The sequence below is a fragment of the Lissotriton helveticus genome, chromosome 10 (assembly GCF_964261635.1).
Source record: "Lissotriton helveticus chromosome 10, aLisHel1.1, whole genome shotgun sequence".
Lineage (NCBI taxonomy): Eukaryota > Metazoa > Chordata > Amphibia > Caudata > Salamandridae > Lissotriton > Lissotriton helveticus.
The window spans coordinates 594,475,953-594,501,105 of NC_136071.1; the positions used below are offsets into that span (position 1 = coordinate 594,475,953).

Sequence of the window (25,153 nt, forward strand, 5' to 3'; positions counted from 1 at the left end):
TCAGTATTGTAATACCAAATGGTTATTCAGCTCTGGCATTGTGAGTGAGTATGACAGTTTTTGCACTGAGATGTCTTTAATGGAATAGGCTCCTGCCAACCCTTCTGCAGTTTGTGATAGGAGGAAGTTTCCGTCGGTTGGTTTTCACACAAGTGAGAGACTCAACCAATCCCTTCAGGGCTAAGTATCAGTTCATATTGCCTAGTGGTGTGTGTCTGAGGATTCCCATGTGCATATTGGAGAAAGGTAAATTGCGTTCACATCAACTTGAAGAATAGTCACACGGGCATGCAAAAAGAGCCAGGTATAACTATTGAGACACCTTTCTGTAACCAAAACAAAAAGTGAAGGTTGACATACTCATCCGTGTGACCACCTTAATACCACCCTCCAACCAAATCTTAAAGATTGTCAAGAGACACTAGTCCATCTTGAAAATAGGAACCCAGAAAATTCCCAACCCAAGGTTTTTGCATTCAAACAAATACAGAATTTGAGGGATCTTCTTATTCACACATGACCACAGAAAGCCTAAAACCAGGACAACCCACCCTATGGGGGCTACCACAAATAAAGGGCCATTACTCATGTGGCAGGTGCACAGAGTGAAACCTCACCAAAGCAAGTAAGGAGATCAATCTGGGAGAATCCCGCCTATGGATACAAGAGAGCCAGACCAACTGCAACACAAAAAACTGCATATACCTGGTAACCTGCCCATGCAACTTACACTACATCGGGAAGCCCACAAGACCTATCAAGACTAGGAATACAGAACATCACAGCAATGTCCAGTGCAAACGCAGCACTACCAATGTCAAACCATTTTGATAACAGTAATCACACACCAGAAGACTTAAAATTGACTATTTTGGAAGCCATTGATCGCTGGGACCAGCAACTACTATTTACAAGAGAACAATGCTGGGTCTTCCACTTCAGGAGCCATATACAGGCATTGAATAATGAGATTCCTTGGCACAAGTGTAACAGATGACTCTAGATGGATACCCTAGAGCCACGTTACAGATAGATCTCTAACATTCCTTGCCATTTGTCTAACCTAACATCCAAATACATAACCCACCAGTAATCCATCAAAATATACAGCATTTTTGTATGGCGGCTGAAATCAAAAGGATTGACTAGGAATGAGTAGATAAAACAGACCAGTCTTCAACCTACATGATACATTTAACATTTACACTTTCAGAACAAGGTAATGCCTTTCTGGAGTTAGATACGGGTGCCAGAGTGATCATTTTGTGATAATCTACAACTGACACAGACATAATAACGATATCTACTCCCCATCACTATAAATGAAGTGGGATTAGTCTGTTGTATTCTACACCAACTAACATTAAGAGATGGGTCATACTAGCGATATCCACTCACTATCAGTATAAAATCATTCCATATGACTAAAGTAAACTCTGCCCCTAGTTGTTGTAATTAACATTATAGCATTGGGAGTGAGATCATTATTTAAGTTTCTTTCTAAACAATTTGTCATTACAACATGTACTGGCATAACTATAGTTATTTTCCATCTCTAATATGGCCACCTTTGAGAGACCCTTTGGTATAGCCAGGCACACGCTATCGCTGACCGCACCCCCCTGACTATGCAAGAGACTCGAAATCACTAGAAGGAACATTATCCAGAGGTGTCTGGAGTATTGTTACTTCACTGGGACGTGCCAAAACCTGCTGTTGGTCCTCAAATAAATTGCGGTCACAACATGAGTGGCAGTATCTTTGCCACTCTCATTCTTAAAGATGGACGCCAATGAGAGCAAGCATCCTCAGTGCCATGAGCACATCCACGCTGACTGCCCCGTGACCCACTTCCAGGTAACCAACTGCTACGATGCACCACACCTGCAGCTTCAATCTGCTTAAAAACACCAGAGACACCTTACACCCCTGACTTTCAGGAAGGCAGGGAAAGGGGTAGGTCCAATGTGACACTCCCCGTATGAGACCATGAGTATGACAAACACCAAGGACATGTGGAGTATGTGAGTATTGCGACAGTACCTTGATGAGCTTAGTACCATTATTTGCATCCGTCTGTTTTTTGTTCCAGAGTGACAACCGCGCTATTCCCGTGGTCCTCTGCCTTAACCTAAGGAACACGTAGGCCTACTATTGGGAGTAAGAGATGCCACAGGCCTTCTCTAGGCATTACGAATGTCAGCGATAATATCTGATATCATGCCAAATAATGTATTGTATGTTGTGTTTCTTTTTATATGTTTTTATATGTCGGTTTGTCTTGATATGCTTTACTACAATCTCCTTTTCAGAACAACCGGTGATGTCACTTTGATACATAGATACAGGTGGCACCCCATGCTAGTAGAATTAAATGTGATGCCTATAGACTACAGCATGAGACTGCAGAATGCAACGAAATGTTGTGGACAGGTTCTACTGCAACTGTACTAATCACTACACAGAATAATTTATTCTGTGGTTGTCTTTTCTCTTTTTCTCTTTCCTTTTAATCTCCAGGTTGGATTATAAAACATGATAAGGTGGGCATAGCACAACTACTTTCTTTATCATATGCATAACCACTAAGGAAGGTGGCATATGATTGCACTTTGACACCCTCTTTGATTTAAGGCAGGGTACTCATCTATTTCTGGTCCTGAAGAAGCACCGGAGATCCCTCCTGGACCACCAGGGCATGGAACATGTCGACTTGACCTAGTAAAATCAAACAGTTGTTACACATCACATACCACACAGTAACACTTCATAATTTTGTGCTGACCGTCCTGTTTTTACTTCTTATAACACTACTGCAGGGACCCCCAAATAAATGTATCACTGGACACCCTTCAGGTAGTTTTAGACCACTGGCACATCCACTTTTCAGCTCCACACACTCCCACGCATCATCACAGTTGTTTTATTTAAAAGATCTCTGAAAATGAGCCCTCTCGCAGGGCCTGTGGGGCATTGCAGCACTGGCCCCATAAGGAGCAAAACGCCCGGTGATGAACCATGACACCCACAAGGGTGTGTGAGGGCATCACTTTCTATTAAGGGACAGCCCTCTCACTACTACCTATACCAACCTTTCTTAAACCCTTTACTACACAGGAACAAGTAACCCCTTTGTTGTTACACTTTAACTCTAAATCTTATCTTTATCAGTAACCGTAGATCTGTCATTTGAAATATTGTATATAATGATCAAATACATTATGTTGTATTGTCATTTTGTATTTGTAGGAACTCTGCCTTTTCTGTGTGGCCACGGTGGATTTTTCACCTTGTGCTGGACCCTATAATTTTGATGGTTTTAGAAATGCACTTTGCCCCTGCTAACCAGCAGTAAAGTGTCTGTGCTTTGCCTTTAAACAGTGTTGAATTGATATATTCCTAATTTGCAGAATTAAATTATGTATAAGTCCCCACTATATGGTACCATGTTGTATCCAGGGCCACCAAGTTAAATACCACTAGTGGACTGTTGCACCATTATTCCATCCACTACAGTTGTAGTGCAAACTTGGCTTCCGGCCTACCAGTGTAGCCTGAGTGTAACAGTGTAAAAATTGCAATTCACCGTGTAAAAATTAACCTTTTTGAAAGATCAAAACTTCCCTTTTAGATATAATTCATATTTTAAATGTAGGCTTTGTTGCCCAATAGGCAGGGTGCATAGTGTTTAAAAGTAAGACATATAGAAAATTTAATGTTAACATATCCTTACAGTGACTTACACTCAAAAGCTATTTTGATAGTGGCAATCACAGCTTCCTTATATAGAAACCCGGAGTACAGATGATTAAAATCCTAATACAGTATCTTGAGTCTGGGGATAGCTATAAAAAAATGAAACATTTATTTTTAATTAAAAAAGTCCAACACAATGATGAAGTTGAATTTGTAATAAATATTAGGGGAAAGTAATTTTTAGAAACGTACCTTTTCTCTGCTTGAAATTCTTGTATTTGCTCTCTCACTTCTGCCAGACAGTAATTGGCATTGGAATAGGTATGAAAAATGTGTGAAGTTCTTCCCAGGAGTAAACAATAGACTCACCTGAAAGAGCAGAGATGACTACTCGCTGACAGAAAATGCATGGTGGGGAGACGAACATTCATTTTGACATTAGTGTGTTAAAACCTGTTTTAATGTCAAATCATGATTGACCATTCTGCTGGGGAACACTGGGATATGGGATGCCAGAACAATTCTTGTGTATACACTGTCTGGTTGCTGAAAAGCCCTGCTTTGTTCTACCTGACTTCTGTCTCTGTGTTTATTAGGAGTATAGTGACTGCCTCAAACTGTATTTAGTGTTAGATTTGGGAAGAATCTAGGATTTAAGCAGTACACTCCTGTAACACCTCAGCCCCCAGAGCCCACGTTTAGTGTGACCAAAGACTTTTTTCCAGAATGAGCAGGGTTGCCCCCACTATTGCCTCATTGCTTAAGTCGCACCCAGATGTCATTCTCACCCACTAGCTCATGCGAGTCATAAATAGTGCATCTCCAGGCACCCACTTTAAAAGACTTCTTGACTTGAGAAAGATCAGAAGAGGCATGAACCTCCTGTCTGTTGCCTAAGGTACTGAACCTTCTCTCTCCTGTGCCTAAGACAGAGAAGTAGAATCTGAGGGTCATAAGGCTGACCTCTGATTTAAGCTACAGGGACACAACAAGCTACAAGAGGCTTTTTCCTGCAACTGCCCAGCAGACCAGTGGCAACTGGACCTTGACTAAACCCTGCTGTTTGGCCTCTGCCTCTCACCCTGTACGTCCCAAAGGTCTTCTGTTGAAGTCCTCGGAGGCTTAAGAAGTGTACTTGTGTGGTAGAATTGGGACTTAAAGCCTAAAAGTCAAAAGGTAAAATCTTTGAGGAGGACAAATCTGGTTGGTGTATCCGACCAACGCTCCATCATAGTTAGCATCAAATTGTGCCTAAGTCCAGGTCTACCGTGACCATTAATAATCACTAGCCCTTTATTGTTCTTGGTGCTATTCCTACGTAAAAATTAAACAATTCCTATCTCTGATTCTCCTTATTTGATTTTTGTCATGTTGGTGTCCTATTGTTTACAATATTTTACTCTATTTTTCTAATTCGGTTTGGGATTTTTAAATTTCTGTATTTCAACATTATTTCTGTTTTGGTACTGCATAAATATTTTACACATTGACCTAAGTTAAGCCTTTCTGCTCTGTGTCAGAGCTACCAAGCGTTTGAGCATAGGTTAATTCTGTGACTTTGAGAGTTCACCCTGACAAGAGTTATGATTATTTCATGAGGTGGGTAGCCATCCATCCCAAATAGTAATAGCATTTATGTTGTATAGCGCTGTGATGACTTCCCTAGTGGTGTTCAATGTTTCCAGTCACCCACTAACCAATCAAATGGGCAGCTGCCTGAATAAAGTTCACTAATGATATATCAAGGCCATCCACATACTTACACTACACTCTTAACCAATACCGTCCCAGTGTGAACATTCATTGCCTAATATTGTTCTACTGCTTATAGCTTTCGTAACGGAAACAAAATGAAACAGTGGAAGTATTATGCACCCCTGTGCGTAATTAGGGGCAGATTTATGTTGGGAATGTGCCACGTTTGCGTCACGCAACTGCGGCGTAAACGTGACGCATCCCTACGACCCATTTACAACGTGACGCATCTAGGCAGATGCGTCACATTGTAAAGCCCTGCGCCACTTGTGGGCGTTCCGGCGCAGGGTGGGCGTTCCGGGGCAGGTGCGCCTCGCAAAAGTGGCTGAGTGAAATCTATAAGATTTCACTCAGTCACTTTCAGGCCAATGCTGCATCAAAACCCTGCGCCTGCTTGAAGCAGGCGTAGGTCTTGACGCAGCATTGTAAAGATGGGGCACCCCCGAGCCTTGCTGGAGCTGCGTCGCGCTTGTGACGCAACTCCAGCAATGCGCCACCTTCACGGCACAGATGCGTCACGCATCTGTGCCGTTTTTGCCCCATGGTGCGCCGCATTGTAAATGCGGCGCACCATGGGTGGCGGAGCAGCGGTGCAAAATAACTGGCGCATCCCTGGGGATGCGCCAGTTATCATAAATCTGCCCCTAAGTCTTGTGAGGGCAGGTGGAAGGCACATAGTTATGAGCAGTACTTTAGCCCTCCTGCTATAGCCCCACAGTTATACCTCCTGTGCTGCGTATTTTCCAAGCAGTTGGTGCTTGCTGGGGTGTACTTCACATAGATTGTAATCACATTTAAAATACTGTATGTCATTAATTCAAATGTGACTTTTTTATTAGGTCTCTTGAATTATTTGTCTTTGAAGAACGACCAAGAAAAGCATCACAGTCATCGAAGAGTTAAACGAAGAGAACACCATCTAACAGGTATAATCAACCATGCAATCAGGGCAGTGCGACCGGTGCAGCCGCACTGGGTGCTGACCTGTGGAGGGGGCACTGACCTCAGGGGGCGCTGTGTTTAGCAATATCTTATGATTGGAGAGAGAAGGGGCACTTTTGCCCGGTGGTAGTGAGATAATCTGAGGAGGCGGTAATGGGGTATGGAGGGGGCCAAAAGTGATTGTCGCACTAGGCGACACCAGCGCTAAAGCTGAATACAATTGTTCTGAAATTTAACTGCCTGTGTCATTGTGTCGGGATTTACAACGCATATAATGTAGTACACTAGCATGTCCTTTTTCATATTTTTATGCAATAGTAAGACCTCCTTAGGCGTCCCACGGTAAACCTGATTAGAGGGCAAACTGCCTGTTTGTTCCCAGCCCGGTAGTTCAACTATTGCTGTTGTTTTCCCAATAAAACACACTTCATTATTCTGACTTTCACATGATGGAACTAGAGATGATATTCAGTATACCAAAGTGTGGCACATTTCGAGGTGCAGAATTCGAACTGGAGAGATAACATCGAGTCCCGTAAATACTGCATCTAACCTTTTTTGTAAATTGCCACGCCAAATAAAGCACAGCACATAATAATGCCTATTTCGTCTCTCAAAATAGATTAATCTAAGTAGGCCTCTCGCCCTTAAATAGCCATTCAAGCACAACACTGCAAGATATTGTTTTACTGTTACTCCTTGAAATTTTCTCACACCATGGTCAAACAGAGCCAATGACATTTCCACTCTATTTACTGGATAATCCCATCAACCAAGCTCTCGTAGAAATCAGAGTTTTTATTTACAAAATAATTCAATGCACAAATTTCTGTGTATGCCACTGGCATGTTCTGCCACAATCAGCTAACATACTACGTGAGTAGCTCATATCTAATGCTGTGGTGTGTACATCAACGTAGATTCAACAAAATTGTAGTGTAGAGAATTGAGTCCCTTGCTCATTGCACCATCAGGATTCAAGCAAGCCGGGCCGAAGACGCCTGAAATGGCAGAAACCGGTCCCCGGAAGCTTGTTTCCTTCCCAGTGTAAGAATTGGCTTTTGTAGTCTGGTCTGCCCTGTTCCCATGATGCACTGGGCCAGGGACAGACTAATTTGCATACAGCCAGGTTCTGAAACTGGGATGGTGCAATGAGCTAAAAAACGGTGTTGGATCTAGCCCTGATCTCTTGACTGGGTGAAAGTACTCTGCTTAATTCAGAGACTCTGTCCATCACCACCCCTTGTTGTAAATAATTTTGTCCACCCTAAGCGTGGAAGGGTATACTCAGATGTGAGTCCCTTGCTCATTGCACCATCAGGATTCAAGCAAGCCGGGCCGAAGACGCCTGAAATGGCAGAAACCGGTCCCCGGAAGCTTGTTTCCTTCCCAGTGTAAGAATTGGCTTTTGTAGTCTGGTCTGCCCTGTTCCCATGATGGACTGGGCCAGGGACAGACTAATTTGCATACAGCCAGGTTCTGAAACTGGGATGGTGCAATGAGCTAAAAAACGGTGTTGGATCTAGCCCTGATCTCTTGACTGGGTGAGAGTACTCTGCTTAATTCAGAGACTCTGTCCATCACCACCCCTTGTTGTAAATAATTTTGTCCACCCTAAGCATGGAAGGGTATACTCAGATGTGAGTCCCTTGCTCATTGCACCATCAGGATTCAAGCAAGCCGGGCCGAAGACGCCTGAAATGGCAGAAACCGGTCCCCGGAAGCTTGTTTCCTTCCCAGTGTAAGAATTGGCTTTTGTAGTCTGGTCTGCCCTGTTCCCATGATGCACTGGGCCAGGGACAGACTAATTTGCATACAGCCAGGTTCTGAAACTGGGATGGTGCAATGAGCTAAAAAACAGTGTTGGATCTAGCCCTGATCTCTTGACTGGGTGAGAGTACTCTGCTTAATTCAGAGACTCTGTCCATCACCACCCCTTGTTGTAAATAATTTTGTCCACCCTAAGCGTGGAAGGGTATACTCAGATGTGAGTCCCTTGCTCATTGCACCATCAGGATTCAAGCAAGCCGGGCCGAAGACGCCTGAAATGGCAGAAACCGGTCCCCGGAAGCTTGTTTCCTTCCCAGTGTAAGAATTGGCTTTTGTAGTCTGGTCTGCCCTGTTCCCATGATGCACTGGGCCAGGGACAGACTAATTTGCATACAGCCAGGTTCTGAAACTGGGATGGTGCAATGAGCTAAAAAACGGTGTTGGATCTAGCCCTGATATCTTGACTGGGTGAGAGTACTCTGCTTAATTCAGAGACTCTGTCCATCACCACCCCTTGTTGTAAATAATTTTGTCCACCCTAAGCGTGGAAGGGTATACTCAGATGTGAGTCTCTTGCTCATTGCACCATCAGGATTCAAGCAAGCCGGGCCGAAGACGCCTGAAATGGCAGAAACCGGTCCCCGGAAGCTTGTTTCCTTCCCAGTGTAAGAATTGGCTTTTGTAGTCTGGTCTGCCCTGTTCCCATGATGCACTGGGCCAGGGACAGACTAATTTGCATACAGCCAGGTTCTGAAACTGGGATGGTGCAATGAGCTAAAAAACGGTGTTGGATCTAGCCCTGATCTCTTGACTGGGTGAGAGTACTCTGCTTAATTCAGAGACTCTGTCCATCACCACCCCTTGTTGTAAATAATTTTGTCCACCCTAAGCGTGGAAGGGTATACTCAGATGTGAGTCCCTTGCTCATTGCACCATCAGGATTCAAGCAAGCCGGGCCGAAGACGCCTGAAATGGCAGAAACCGGTCCCCGGAAGCTTGTTTCCTTCCCAGTGTAAGAATTGGCTTTTGTAGTCTGGTCTGCCCTGTTCCCATGATGCACTGGGCCAGGGACAGACTAATTTGCATACAGCCAGGTTCTGAAACTGGGATGGTGCAATGAGCTAAAAAACGGTGTTGGATCTAGCCCTGATCTCTTGACTGGGTGAGAGTACTCTGCTTAATTCAGAGACTCTGTCCATCACCACCCCTTGTTGTAAATAATTTTGTCCACCCTAAGCGTGGAAGGGTATACTCAGATGTGAGTCCCTTGCTCATTGCACCATCAGGATTCAAGCAAGCCGGGCCGAAGACGCCTGAAATGGCAGAAACCGGTCCCCGGAAGCTTGTTTCCTTCCCAGTGTAAGAATTGGCTTTTGTAGTCTGGTCTGCCCTGTTCCCATGATGCACTGGGCCAGGGACAGACTAATTTGCATACAGCCAGGTTCTGAAACTGGGATGGTGCAATGAGCTAAAAAACGGTGTTGGATCTAGCCCTGATCTCTTGACTGGGTGAGAGTACTCTGCTTAATTCAGAGACTCTGTCCATCACCACCCCTTGTTGTAAATAATGAGAATTGACATTACACACCATTTGATCCACTGTGCCATTACAGCCTAACCTCCCTTTACACTCATTTTTTCTGCTCATGATCTAGGCTAAGGGAAATGTCTGAAAGCCTAACAAAAAACAAACATGGCCCCAACAGCTCAGTTTACTTTTTGCTGTTATTACTGCCTTATTGACTCTTGAAACTACCAGGGGCAGTGCCACAGGTGCCCAAGAGCAAATCACAGAAAACCGCTGCTGCCCTCAAAGCGATATCAATTGCTCTATTATATTGTATATTTTAATCAATTGACACTTTGGGGCAGATTTACAAGCCCCTTGCGCTACGTTTATGCCGCTGTTGCGTCACGCAAGGCGGTGTAAACGTGGCGCATCCCTACGAGGCATTTACAACGTGACGCATCTATGGAGATGCGTCACGGTGTAAGGCCCTGCCCACATGAAACCTGCGTCAGGTTTCATGTAGGCATTCCGGTGCAGGGGGGGGGCGTTCCGTCGCAGGAACGCCCCTGAAAAGTGACTCAGTGAAATCTACAAGATTTCACTGAGTCACTTTCCCAACGCTGATGCGTCAAAACCCTGCGCCTGCTTGAAGCAGGCGTAAGGCTTGGCGCACCACGTTAAAGATAGGGCAAGTCGGAAAAGTGCTGGAGTTGCGTGCCGCACGCAACACAACTTCAGCACTGCGCCAACTTTACGCCCAAGATGTGACACGCATCTGTTCATTCCTGCGCCATGATGCGCCGCATTGTAAATGCGGCGCATCATGGGTGGCGCAACGATGAACTTGCGTGCCGTATCTTTCCTGGCGCATCTCTGCCGATTTGCAGAGATGCGTCAGGCAACGGAAATCTGCCCCATTGTATTCTATATTGGATTGTCTATTTTAGCATCCCGCTTTTCTTCGATGTTGAGATGAAAGAACATGAATTGTCTTCTTTGAAGCCCCGCCTGGATTTCTTGCATCCTGCCCTGCCCTATGATTATACTTCCCAGTGGTCCCACATGTGGAGATTAGCTGGACCTTTTCCAGCATAGTGATGGAGGCAGTGATGCACCCTAGTTTAGCCGCATTCTGGCAGGAAGGTGGCTTCTGTCTCCTCACTTGTCGATGGTGAAGGGATAGCTGGTGGTACCCAAACAGATAGCTGGGGGCACATGGTGAGTTTTACCTGTACTTCTAGGATGGGAGCCTGTCAATAAATATCCTCTTTTATGGCCTGTATAGATGCCAAAAACTCCAATGACTGTGTGCACTATTACAATGGTTCACCATTGCACACAGTGCAATGAGGTAGCGCAAGTTCTGGGGGATTGCAGTGGTTTGTTGTGTTTGGGTCAAACTGTATCTACGTGTTTAACTGTGTTATTTTTAGTTAAAATCATGTTTTTTATGACACACTTAACTTTCAACCCCCGCTGAAGACAGCCTTTGGCCATTGCCAGCTAGGGTTTGTTGTAGACCCTGTGCTAAGCCCGCAGCTTGCAGCCAGTCAGTCCCCGCTGTGCACTATCTACAGCCATTTGCAGCAGGGGTTTGTTAAGAGGCTCTTGAGCTTGCAGGGGCAGGGAAACACTGGGGCACACTGAAGCTGAATAACGGACCAACCAGTAATCCTGGATCCAGCACAGGGAAACTTTCTTTCATCTATGGTACTATGGAGATTTCTTTTTTTCCTGTAATGGGGGAAGAAAGCGTTCACATGATTCGACTCCTGAATGCATGTGACTTTGCTATGTGCATGACTTGTCCATTCCATTAGGACCTCCTATGTTATTACTCTACAAACCTTTCCCATTCCAAGATGGCACACTTCTTCTACCAGGTTGTCAAGGAGTGCACTTCCTGTTTGGTAGGTATATAAAAGCTCTACCTTCCAGGAGGAGCATGTCAAGACTCTGTCAGGCAAGTGCTTCGGAATTTTGCGTATGCTAAAAATGATTTTTCCTTTGATCCCTCTTACCACCAGAAGGGCCCTGTTACAGGCGCTCCTAGTCAGTAGACTAGATTATGAAAACACGCTACTGATAGGGATGAGGAAAGACTTGTTTTCAACGTTACAAGTCATTCAAAATACGGCGGCACGGTTAGCATTGAATAGGCCAGCTCGAACTCCATCTCTTCCCCTACTGATAGAGTTACATTGGCTCCCGATAAAGAAAAGAGCAGTTTTCAAACTCTTATGCTTAGTATTTAAAGCACTCCATGGACTTGGACCCAGATATCTCACAAAAAAACTAGAATGGTATGCCCCAGCCCGCCAGCTCAGATCCAGTGGGCAAAAGCTCCTTCAAATGAGGAGAATTAAGAAGGTGAAGACGGGAGGCCACGCCTTCTCTTACTTGGCCCTAAGTATTGGAATTCGCTGCCAGGACACCTGCGATCATGCACTACCTTGACTCTTTTCAAAAAGCACGTTAAGACCTGGCTATTTTAGATGAGTAAGCTGCACATTGGTCTGTCTGCCTCCTAGGCGCCGAGAGATCCCCTTGGGGATGGTTTGTGCGCCGTATAAATATAAATAATAATAATAATTATCACGGTTGCATCGCCTTGAGACCCTCACGGGTGAGTAGCTCGCTTTATAAAACAGGATTGATTGATTGATCGCAAATACTGTTAGGAGAATCCTGTGTGTCTTCTTCAGACGTTTTGGAAGCATTCATTCTTTACATGTTCCTGTACCTTCAGTCTGATTCAGTTGGCTACTAGTACTTGAAAAATTGCACCACCAGTGAAACTCCGATGCTGGTTTTGAGAGGAATCCAGTCCAGGATTTGGAAAATGCCATTCAGCAACAAAATATTGATAGAAGTATTTGTGCAGTGAAAATGCTGCATTAAAGTTGACAATTGCTGCTAGCATGTGCCTCGAGCCTTCATCAGTCCCTGCTGGTACATTACAGTTCAATGGAGATCCCAACTAGTTAAGGAAATTATTGGACTCTCTGACAGTTCAGATCTTCAAAGCTACTCAGAGAAAGAGGTGTGTAAAATACAACAAGGATCGCAAGATGTATCATCATGTGTCACATGAATCAAGTGCTTGGCAGCCAAGACAATGTGGATTAAGAGAACATTGTTGACTTTGTTTCAAAGAAGGTTAAAGGATGAAGTAAAGGATGCATTGATACACATGCCTCATCCAACATTCCTGACTGAATCTATCTAAACAGTGGCCTACATTGAACATCTTCAGTCTGACAGGAAAAAGAGGTATACAAGCTGTGAGTTTTGCTGGATCCTTTAAGCTCATTCCTCCTCATAGAACATTAACTTCAGCCCTACATACCAGTGAGGAAGAGATAACACAGATTGGATTCACTGGTGACCCCCTACCTGAAGACCAAAGGCAGAGAAGAAGGGCTAAGGGACTTTGTTTACATTTTGGGGAAAGTGGTCTTTTGATTTGGCCAAGCTCTATAAAAACCAAAAAGGAGTCAGGAAGCAACCAGTCCCATCCATTAGGAGCAAGAAAGTATGGGGTGGAAATCCGCATTATCGTGTTGTCATCATCAGCCTCAACTTAAGTGTGAGTTCTAGAGGCTTGTTTCTGCTTGTCATTGAACTAAAAGACAAGATTTTTGTAAGAGGAAGAAAGACTTACCTGAGGCTCTGTCTTTGGGGGGACACCACAGGGCCTAATCGTGAAAACAAAAGTAAGATAAGGGAAACAGAAATAAATGGCAAACACAGGAAACAGAGAAGAGGATAAAGTGATGATAGATGCATTTCTGGAGGTTGTATGATGGAACCACGACTCCCCAAACCACTCATGCTTTAAGAACGCGGTCTTAACATTGACTGCGTCTTCACCACGCATGCTTTTACCACATCTTTACCACGCATGCCTTTACATCATATTTCATTGTAAAGGAATGATTGGTAAATATTCGTGATAAAGATCTGACCCTAGCCCCTGCAACCCTGAGTCCTAAAACCCCGCCCCATCCCTGAAATCTACCCCCACCAGCCATGAAAACTACCCTGACCACAAGCCCCACCTGGAGCCCCATAACTTAAAATGACCCCTCCCCCAACAACCCCACTACCCCCACCCACTGGCCCCACCCCTACTTACCAAGACATGTTATGGTCCTCCCTCTCCCAATCCTTTCTGTTCCTCTCCCTGCCCATGCACTTTGCATCTTGAATGCTTAGTGCCTTAACCACATATATGTGGGTAAGGCACATGCGTCATTAAGGCAATCGTTTTTCTGCTTGCATGGAAACAGCATGCATGGTTATGCCCCAGTTGTAATGACCGTTTCTCATTTCTGGAGGAGGAAGAGGACTACAGAGAACACAGAGAGGAGGTCCAGGACAGAAGATGTGCTGCAGATACTGAAGCTGAACGGATTCAGAGAGTCACGATACTAGGAGAAACCAGATAGGGACTCCAAGCACTGTGGGAACCAGCCACCGCAACCGAAAGTCATGGGAGTCAAATACCTAACACTAAGGATGTAGCCTTATGGCTAGAGCGGTCGACTCGAAGATGGGGAAACTGGTTTAAGTCTCCCCAGCGACACTCAACATCCTGTGATTCTGGACAAATCAGTTAATCTACCCATGCCTAAAAAAAATGAATGTGTCCTTGTGTAACAAAACTGATGCTCATTGTTGGACTTGGCCCTTATGGCAGGTTCACCCCTGAAGTTTTTGCCTTTAATAATGACATGATGTTAGTTGATTTCTGGTCTCTGCGCACTTTAGCACTGTGGCCCAGTGTAAAGTGTGTGCGCTCTCTGAGTGCATGTGGTGAGATTGGCCTGCCCTCCTCTAGGAATGCATGGAGAATATGTGTGTCCATGGTAGTTCCTGATGTGAGAGGAGTGCAGGGGCGAGTTTCGTATATGCAAACCCGTGAGATTAAATGCTGGGTGATGATGTGCGCAGATTTATTGTGTCTAGTGGAGAAGTGCCACTTTAAGAAGTTGGCATGTCTGTGCAGTGAATGTGAATTGACTGTCTGGCTGGAGCTGGCTGGTGTGCTTGGCTCCAGGAGTCAGGATGGGTCTGCCCGGTGGTGAATGGGGAGATCTGCATCTAGATGGGAGGGAGGAGTTGCACCTGGGACCTGAATAGGGCTGGGCCTTCCCTCCACAATGCTGGCTCCACCCCCTGTGCTGTGTCTGATGTCCCTGGCCTGTCCTGTGAATAAGGAGAGGGGCTGAGCAAAACAAAGTGCTCTAGAACCAGTTGCATCTGGTTCACCCCTTGCCTGCACCTTTGGAGACAAAGAATTTTGTGTATAAAAGAAGGGGCTGTGACCCCATGAAAATGTTCTTGTTCCTGACTTGAATCTACCAGGGCTATTATATGTACCTAATCATTGACCCAGGTCAGGTAGTTTTAGGGTATACCCCGTTAAAACTTAACACATTGAATATACCAGGGGCATGCTACTGCTGTGGCCCAGGAGGGTCCGCCATGGGGGCTGCCTCCCTGCTGTAGGGCCCTGTGTGCTGGCCCCTGGGCCCTGCCCTGTCCCTGGAGGCCTGGAGTCTTGCTGGATCCTAACAGGAGGGGGCTTGCTGCTGGTGGGGCCCAGGAGGGACCGCCATGGGGGCTGTCTCCTTTCTGGAGTGCCCTGTGTGTGCTGTCCACTGGGCCCTATATTGCCCCCCCTGATGCCCAGGACTCCTGGGACCTCCTGCTCCCTTTTCTTTGCCCCAGGAATTGATGCTGCCTTTGTGCGCCATGGGAGCACCGAGATTTGGCTCCTAAAGGAGCCCTGGAGCTTGGCAGCGCTGTGCTGCACTTTTGTCTTGAGGGAATCCCCGGCGTAGGGATCCCCCCAAAATTGCTCCACTACGGGTGCCCACATCGCTTCTTTAATTATTTATATTATGGATGCCCACCCCGTTTTGCGGGCCTTTGGTAAAGCAGGTGCCACCCCGCTGCACATTTTTAAATTATAGAGGGAGCCTACCCCTCGTTGTGCCCCGAGATTCACCGCCGCAGCCATGGGCAAACAGGAAGTCAGGCACCGTAGTGCCTGACGGCGGGCGGTACTTCCAGTTTGGAAGGGAAGTCCCGCGCCTGCCGCCGCGCTGGGATTGGTCAAAGCCCCATGCATGTGCAGAACCGAAGGGAAACCGGCCGAGTGATGGCCTCCCGCGGCCCGGGGCTCCCTTGAGTTGTGGAGAGCCCCGGGCCACCAGCAGAAGGCGGCACGATTGTTGCGGGGCTCCCATGCGCTGGAGGGAACCCCGGAAGAGGAGTCTGCCCGGAGCCGTGAGGGCTCCACCTCCCAAGTCCCGGTCCCGAGATGGGGGACCGGGTGAAGCATGGCGCATGCTCCCGCCATTGAGGAGTTCGGCGGAGGGGGCGAGAGACACATTGCCGGTGCCTGGCCCCCGCCGCATCCAGAACGAGGAGTCCCCTGCGAATAGCCGGGTAAGTTGAGGAGGGCTGGGGGACTCCCTAGGTGTTTTTTCGTTCGTGCCGACTGCGGCACTGGAGAGAGACAGTCGGAGTGCTTAGCGGGCCGCTCCAGAGTGGCACAAGTTCATTTCTTTTACTTAGAGGGCCAGAGTGGCCCACGGGCAGTGTCAGGCCCCCCAGTTATTTCCCAAGCCCGAGGGCTCCAGCGATGGCACCATTATTTTATGGCTGGCCCAGAGGGGCCCATAATTTCCTCATCATTTCCGGTGCCAGTGCGCTCCTTGGGGGACATGTTTTCTTTTAGAGCCAGATGGCTCCGTTTGGTGCCATTTGCTCCTACGGGCTAGTGAGAACCCATGCCCCATTTGCCTTTGCTGATTTACAGCTGCCCAGCAAGTAGTGTGCAGCTGCACTGTTTAGGCATTTCTTTCAGGGGACATGTTCTTTGTGAATATAGGAGTTCAACGCACTCCTTCGCCCTACCTTGGCCTTCACAACTGCGCAGCACTTAGTGCCAGCTGCATTGTTTATGCCTCCCAGTTATTGCTCTCAGCTGCCCAGCAAGTAGTGGGCAGCTGCAACGTTTAGGTTTTGGCACAGTGGTGCAACCTTGACTTTTGCTGCCTAGGCAGCAGTCCTGACTCTCTGGACATAGGGCATTTGATCCCCCTTTTTAGATGGCCAGTTGGCCAGGGGAATGGTAACTTTTACAGGTTGCCAGGCACTAATGTGATTTATGCGCTAATGCTTTTGGGTGCTAGGAAATAAATAGTGTGTAGTATGTTTTGCGCACTCTGTCTGATACCTCTAGATATGGTTTATACATAGGAGGTTGTTTTACCTGTTTAGGTTTGTGTAAGGGAAATTATAATTCCCTGTGTGATTTACGCCCCTAGTGTATTTTTTACTTAGGTTGTTAGGGTCTAATGTATTTAGACTTGTGGGATCTTGTGCCTGTTATGATTTATATTACAGGATGACGCTGAGTATAGTGTCTGCCAGTGATTACTGGCTGTGTTCTAAGTTCATAAATTCTTTTACTATTTCTTAACCAAGTGCTGATTCTGACAGTGGCCCACGTGGCCCTGTCATGTGTACATAATATCTTGTAAATACTGCCCCGTGCCATTGGCACAGTGTACATATTGTGTCTACTACCTGATGTGTTTTGAGAATACAAAGGCTATTTTTGATATAACCTTGTGTGGAGTACCTTTTGTGGGGGGCCTGGGATATTGTTGCTGGTGGGGCGTGCACAAATGCTTTACACATTGCCTCCGGGATAAGCCTTACTGCTCGTGTCACATTGCCAAGGGGGTGAGCAGGGGTTATTCTTGGTGTGGAACTCCCTTGCCCTGACTAGAGTGGTGGTCTCGGCCAGGCTTTGGCGCAAGCCTCAGCCAACCAGAGATCCCAATTCTAACACTCATGTAAAGCGCTTTGATACCCGATGTCTCTGGTCTAGTTCGCGCTATATAAAACTATAAAAAACATTTTTTTTAAAAGTGCCTCTCGGTCCAAGAAAGAACCAGACCTGCACTTGGCTTCCACCACATTCATTAAGGAAAGTGGATTAACAAAGGGACTGAAAGAGTGCGTGGTGTGTCAAGCTGCTTGGCGCGGAGGCTATACTGAAGGAAGAGGGGAAGGCTGTTGACAAACAAGGGCAATATGGGACCTGGTGAAGTCCTTAAAGCAAAACAGGGAACGAGGAGGGATGTAGGACCTGTGTGGAAAACGTGGAGAATAAGAGGAGGGAAGATACAATTGAAGACAGAAAATTATAGCAAAGAAGTCAAATTTAGGCAGAGACCAAGAGAAAGATAGAAACAAAGAGAATGAAAAAAAGAAAGTTGACAAATCTTTTGTGTTCCTCCAATGTGAAAGGCGCAAGCCACCGGTCCCTCTGGAGAAGCTTGGGAGGAAAGAGGAAAGGAAACTAAATCAAAAGTCACACTGTTATAGAAGGGAAGCCAAATGCTCCCTTGGAAACACAGAGTGGAAAAAAGAATATCCAATCGAAATAGTTTTGCCAGAACGTCACCCCAAGGACTATTTCTAGTTACAAATGAATGAAAGCAAAAATACAAACTAAACTCACTGTACCAACTCAGTTGTGTATTTGGTCAAACCCACAACAGTATTCCACCAATATGTGTAATGGTGTTGCTGGATAGTAGAGCTACAGAAATCTTTATGGATAAGGAGTTGGCATAGCGTCCCTAAATAAATAAAGAACAAAGCAGACATTGCGCACACTGTAGACAGAACCCCTCTAGTCTCTTTGCCAGGCACTGAATGTACTGTACATTTAGAAGTAGTCCTTTTCATTTACCAGGAAAGTCAGGCATTTGATTTAATTGCATCTCCTAATCATCCAGGGACTTTAGGCATTTCCTGGCTGTATCTACACAACCCATATATCAACTGGAAACCAAGAACCATTTCATTCTGTTTGAAATATTGTAATATGCATTGTCTGCAAACCGAATTCAATATGGAGAAACAGGAGACATAAGACCCTACTCTACTTTTATTTTTCTTTGGTCCCCAAGCAATATCTGCATTTTTGAGATGTATATAAGAAGTCTAAAATCAATACTCTTCTTCCTCATTGAGCATGTCATAAAGCAATGTATCTAGTATCAGGAGCTATGATTCAATTGAAGGATGTATTCCCTTGCAAAGTCCAAAAGGAATGTCCTCAGACAATACCTGGTTGAGAATCTGAAAATGGATTAATAAAAACATGTGCAAAAGAAGCAGGAGCTCTGCTGTTTTTGTTCTGAAGCAATGTAATAAGTTAAGGTTGTGTATAGGTGACAAAGGATTAAACAAGATCACTATGATGAACCAACAGCTGTTGCCTCTGAGCAAGGATATCTTGGTAAATTCAGATATCCTCCAAGTTAGACCTTTGGTGGGGCTTATCACCTTTTCCTAAGTAAATTAGGGGTGAATGGAAAACGGCTTTCTACCACCATTTATCCATTTCCTGTTTAGTGTAAAGCTATTTGGATTAAGTAATGTTTCCTTGCTTTTACAGCTGTTTATTAATGTAATCTTTGCAGACATCTCGATAATCTTCTGTCCACTTGATATTTTGATATTTGGCAAGACTTTAGGTCCTCACTGAGATTATGTTCTGGAAGAATTAGGACAGTTGTTCTGCAAAACCAATTAAATATTTGTTTGAAAGAGCTCAAGCTGAATACTATGGGGCAGATTTACTAATATTTAGCCCAATGCAACACAGCAAGACAATTTGCTGGGCTGCGTCAAATGGCGAGGGCAGGAATGCACCATATCTATTAAGATATTGTGCATTTCTGCTTTCCCTCTGCACTGGTGCAGTTGTGCCTGCCAATGCAGGCACCATGGTGCCAGGGTGTCTGTGTTGCAGCCAGGGTAGTATTTGTGCAGAAAGGGATACCTTACTCCATAAAAACAATCCTCTGAAACTAGGAAATAAACATATTTCTTCTTGTTATGCCTCCCCTGGAAAGGTGTACCTTTTTGATGCAATCCCAGGTTTAGCAGTGTTGGTAAATATAGGAATGCATCAAAACCATGGGTGACTTCGTAGGAACACACATGCTACACCTATAGAAAGCCTTCCCAAGGCAAAGTAATGCAAAGCAGTGGGTTGCACTACCTTGCATTACTTCACATTTACTATGCCACACAGAGTCACACAAGGTGGCAATGTGTGGCAAATTAAATCTCACTTAAGGGCTTAGCTGCCCTTTCACCACCTTGCGTGAAGCGAGGGCAATGCAGGCCCTTGATAAATCTGGCCCCCAGGATCTATACCAAATACCAAAAGACAGACAGTGGTTTCAAAGAACCACTGCTGTTCTAGACTGGCCTTCACTATCATCGAAGCTCATGCTTTTTAGGTCGTGCTTGGCGTTGCAGCGCACATGCGCTGCTCGCTCTGTGAGGGCTTTTTAGAATCAATACAGTTTCAGAAGGGAACCTTTAGCCTAGCCATTGTTTTCTATTGGCTTGTGTCATCTTTTATATTAAACGCTGGTGCGTGATTGGAAATCAGGCTTTTTTGTTACCGCCCTGTCTAATTTTAGGACGGACCATCTGGACAGGCCGCGCCATCTTTGGCGTGACGTAGGAGGATATGCTGCTAGCTCTGTTTATGGGAACCGCTGGCTCCTCATTGGAAATCTTACCAGCTCCTCTCTTCCCTTCCCCCATACAAAAGCAAACTCCCCAGAGTTGCGCTGTTCATTGTTCATGGGCTTACATCGTGGAGTTGCTGGAAGCGCCACTTGCTTTTTTCTGCTCACGGTGCTCGCACACACAGAGGTGGAAAGATTACCATCACACTGGGTGGTGTCTGAGGCTCGGGCAAGTGGCTGTGGACATGGCGCAATGACAGGGAAGCACACGGAAAAAACAGTGAACCATCATCACAATAATTATTCACAGTCAGATAAAGTTCACCAGGACCTTTGCCGGTTGGTGACTTCCATGTGGTAGTGCTGCAGTTTAATGGCACATATTTCGATCCATGGTGGAGGGTGTGGAGCATAGTCACGGAAAAGAGGGATGAGAGGTTGGTGGACAGTGACAACTCTCAAAGCCCTTCCACAGAAGTAAAGGTAAAGTGTCCACGGGCCCATTTAATTGCTAGGGACTCTCTCTTGATTTGTGAGTAAGGTGACTCAGTCGGTGTAGAGCTTTGCTGGTGAAAGTTAACGGAGCCCACCTCCCTGGCTCTTCCTCCTGGGTGAGCATGGAACCTAATACAACTGGGCTGGTGTCAATCAGTAGTTTTGTCCATTTATTAGGGTCGAAGTACGCCATGGTGGTCTTGCTAGTGCTTGGACGCGCTCTCTTCAGTGGTGCCCCACTTCTAGGGGACCTCAAACTTGTTGAGGGCTTTCAGGGGTTCATCAATGGTGGCCAGATTGGGGGTAAATCTACCAAAGTAGGTGGCCATCCCTAGAAAACTTTGGACTTCAGAGATGGTTTTTGGGGCAGGGGCATGTTATATGGCCTGTGACTTTTGGGGATCAACTTGCACCCCATCCTGATTGAACACATAGCCGAAGAAGTCAATGGAGTTTTGGAAAAAGGACATTTTTCCCCCATGTAAGGTGATGCTGTGCTCTGATAGGCATTGAAGTTTGGCTCACAAGTGCCGGTGGTGTTCTGCTGTGACAGAACTTATTAGGATGCTATCACTCACATTCATTATGCTCTGATGGCCGATCATTGTCTCCCAGATAGCATCCTAGAGAACTTCTTCTGCTGAGGAAATGCCAAAGTTCAGCAGTTTATACTGGCGCAGCCCGGGTGTGTCGAAAATATGGTGATATACATGCTTTTTTCCGAGAGAAGCAGTTGGTGGTATCCTGCATTCAGGTCTAATTTGGAGAACTACCTTGATCCATTAAGGCCGGCAATGTTGTCGTCCATTGTGGGTGTTATGTGTCTTTCCCGTTTGATCACGTAATTGGGAAGGTGCATGCCGATGCAGAGGCATATCTTCCCTGGCTGGTTTGCTTTTCTGTGATTACCATTGGGGAGACCCATGGTGTTGGCCAGGACACTTTTTCAATAATGTCTTGGTTCAGCACGTCGTCTAGTTATTTCTCAAAGAGTGGCCGCAGATGGAACGGTACCCATCAGTGGTGAGGTGTGACTGGCTTCACGGACTTGTCAATGTGTAGTTTATTCAGTGGGGCTTTTAGGCATCCTTTCTTGGAAGAGCCCCAGGAATTGATTCAGGAGTTCCTCAACTTGGCAGGCTGTCAGGTTTTGTCCAAAAGAAACTAATCCTAGATCCTCTGCCATGTGGGGCCTGGCTACAGTAGGTGAAGATTTTGGTTCTTGTCAGAGACAGAGATGTTTTGGCTGGAAGCATCGGTTTTGTTGGGCTCCCATCACATTTACTGATGTGTAGGTGTTGATGAGGGCCTATACATGAGAACCGGCTATTTGGACCACACATGTAGGCTGTGGTTGTCTCTGCCGTTTCAAGTCACTGGTGAAAGAGATAAGGAATACTTTCTCCTTGTCATCACCTGTGACGAATCTTCCAGTTTCTGTTGGTGTCACTGCGGGCCCGCCTGTTTCTTGTGCCCTTTCCTTGTTTCTCCTCTTATACATTTGTGAAGTGGTTTAACTTGCCATGTTTGAGCATGTGGGGCCGTGTCCTCAAGGGGTGCCGCTCTCGTCCGAAATATCCACATCAGACCCTTCTTGGGAGGAAGTTTGGGTCTTGGGCTTGTTTAGTCTTCCTTTTGTGCAAATTGTGTCGGCACGCTCCATTTCCACTGTGGAGGCCTTTTCAGGTGGTTGCGTAATGGCGACGTCCATCTCAGCTGCTATCGCTGCAGACAGATCATGGGACCTGGCCATGATGAGGATGTTCTAGAGGCTGATTTTGGGCTGTGGAAGAATGAGGCCTCTGAGGGTCTTGTTTCTGCATCCTGAGATGATGTGTGCCCTCATTGCTTTTGGTTGGTCGCCCGCTGTTCACGTGCTGGCAAGTGCACATAGGCCTGCTTAAAAGGCTTCTATGGATTCTACTTCTCGCTGTCGAGCTTGATGGAGTTTAAAACACTCAAACTTTGTGTTTATTTGTGGCTAAAAATGTGCATTGAGTGCGCCCACTGCAGCGTTGTAGTCATTGGAAGCACATATATTTGGCAAGTGTTCAAACAGTTTATAAATGTATTCACCTGTGTAGTGAAGCAGGGGGGAGCATTTGAAAGTTCCATCAGCCTTGCAAGTAGTTTTCTAGCCTGCCAACCATGTCTTCTAGCATGATGACACAGTAGCCAGGTCAGCAAGATTACTGAATGGCTGTAGCACTCCCACAAGTGCGTTATGGGCTCAGCTATCCTCTTTGTGAGCCTTGGTGGGGTGCGGCATTGCCATCATCCACCATGGCAAGCAGACCTTGTGTTTGCGGCCTTGGGCGTGGGGACTTGCGCTGAGGATGGTGTGCATGTAGTGTTCCCTTCTGATGTGTAGGAGATGAACCTCTTTGGCAGTCTCACTTTTGCGGTGCAGTTTGATTTATGGCGTGTGGACAGCCTCCAATGCAGAAGTTTGTAGTGGCAGAGCTTGTTTTCGCCATTGTTTATGGTGCCTTTTTTTTCCTTTTTGTCTGTTTTGTAAATGTGCATTTGCCAGTGCTTGTTTTCGTGTCCTCCTTGTTAAACATTTTTATTTTTTTCTCTCTTCTTATTTTATTGGTTTCAGTGTTGTGATGCTATTTTAGCAGATGCACCACTCCTTCTGGAGAATGTGAGGCCCAACCAAGTACCTGAAAACTGCAGACGGCAGTCAGCAGTAGCCCACTGATTCATACACGGGGTGAGGGCTGCCCACGGGGTTGCAGCAGGATCAAGACATGGTCCTGTGTCCGGGCAGCTCCAGTAGCAGGTTGGGGCATGCAGGAGCGGCCGTAGGTGCATCGCGTCACACTCTTGTACACAAGGATGTTTTGTGAGGAAGACCAGTGAAGGGAGCATGCGCAGGCTGCACGTCAGCGAGGAGCACTCCCAGGGCTTAGTGTGCAGGACTGCTAAGGGGTGGCAGAGGTGGAGGACCCTCGTTGCCAGAGTGCCGGTAACTACCCAGGGGTGAAAAAGGCTGCCGAGTGAAACCTGCAGGTAAGGTAGGAGACGCACAAGAAAGACTAGTGACACACTTGTATACTGGTGCGGGCCGGAAAAAGACCCCACCCATTTATCACATAGTGTTTCCGGGCATAGTGTTATTACAATGGGCAGCAGCAAACCCACCATGACTCATCACTGGAAAAATCAGTGCAAGCCTGTTTCACAAAACAGCTACAGCACAGAATTGTCAGAGGAAGCCTCCTGCAGACAAAACAGATAAAGCACAGGAAACAGCAGTAAAAGGCCCTCTAGAAAAAACAGGAACAGCTGGTGAAATCATCTGTGCAGGCCTGCTTCTTGTAAAAGATGTACCATATGGGAAGTACTCAATATCAATAGAGAATGGATCACTTGACCTGAGTAACCAGGGTTTGCAAAGTGTTAATTAAAAAACCCTCATTCACGTATGTAGGTCATAGGCAGTATATCTTGGTTCTCCGCCTAGGTAAACAAGCATTTACAATGCAACGGTTTCGCCTTTGGAGAAGTTAGAGCTATTGGCATTGTAAATGACAACATTTGTATGTATGTGTTGGTTTTGAAAACAGATAAATAAATGGCATTGTCTTTTACATTGCCAATAGCTTAATCTCTCGCAAATGTGAGAACTATTGTACCCTACGGACGAGCTCAGCAGACAGCAATTACTACCACCCACACACACACCCAGAGCCAGCCACACACACCCAGAGCCAGCCACACACACCCAGAGCCAGCCACACACACCCAGAGCCAGCCACACACACAACCAGAGCAGTCACACACACACACACACACACACACACACTGGAGCAGTCACACACACACACACACACACACACACACACTGGAGCAGTCACACACACACACACACACACACACACACTGGAGCAGTCACATACACACACACACACACTCTGGAGCAGTCACATACACACACACCCAGGAGCAGTCACACACACACACTGGAGCAGTCACACACACACTGGAGCAGTCACATACAAACACACCCTGGAGCAGTCACACACACACACACCCAGGAGCAGTCACACACACACACACACACACACACACACACACACTGGAGCAGTCACATACACACACACACACACACCCAGGAGCAGTCACACACACACACAAGTGAGCAGTGTGAGCAGCGATATGATGTGCCTGATGCCACTACAGTCTGGCAAAAAACCGGACTGCCTGTGCCAGGGCACAAAACTGAGCCTGATAAGGACCCGTTTCAAGGCCCCCTTAAAAAAAACTGCCGGTGCTCAGTACCGGTGAGACCCGGCCCACCTAAAGCCATGTGAAAGGACTTTTTCACACGCGACATTCATGCCCCAAATCTGTGGTGTTTATCTGCAGTACGAGCTGAGCACAAATATTATATAAT

General features: G+C 46.2%; 1 protein-coding gene across 1 annotated transcript in view; it reads left to right on the plus strand.

The window, feature by feature from the left end:
* The window catches only part of LOC144785418 (UPF0764 protein C16orf89 homolog), a 793,662-nt gene that overhangs the window by 740,751 nt on the left and 27,758 nt on the right, over window positions 1-25,153 (plus strand). Inside the window, exon 7 of the mRNA XM_078664337.1 lies at window positions 6,291-6,377. Coding sequence (XP_078520463.1) covers window positions 6,291-6,377 — 87 coding nt within the window. The remainder of the gene's footprint in view (window positions 1-6,290; window positions 6,378-25,153) is intronic.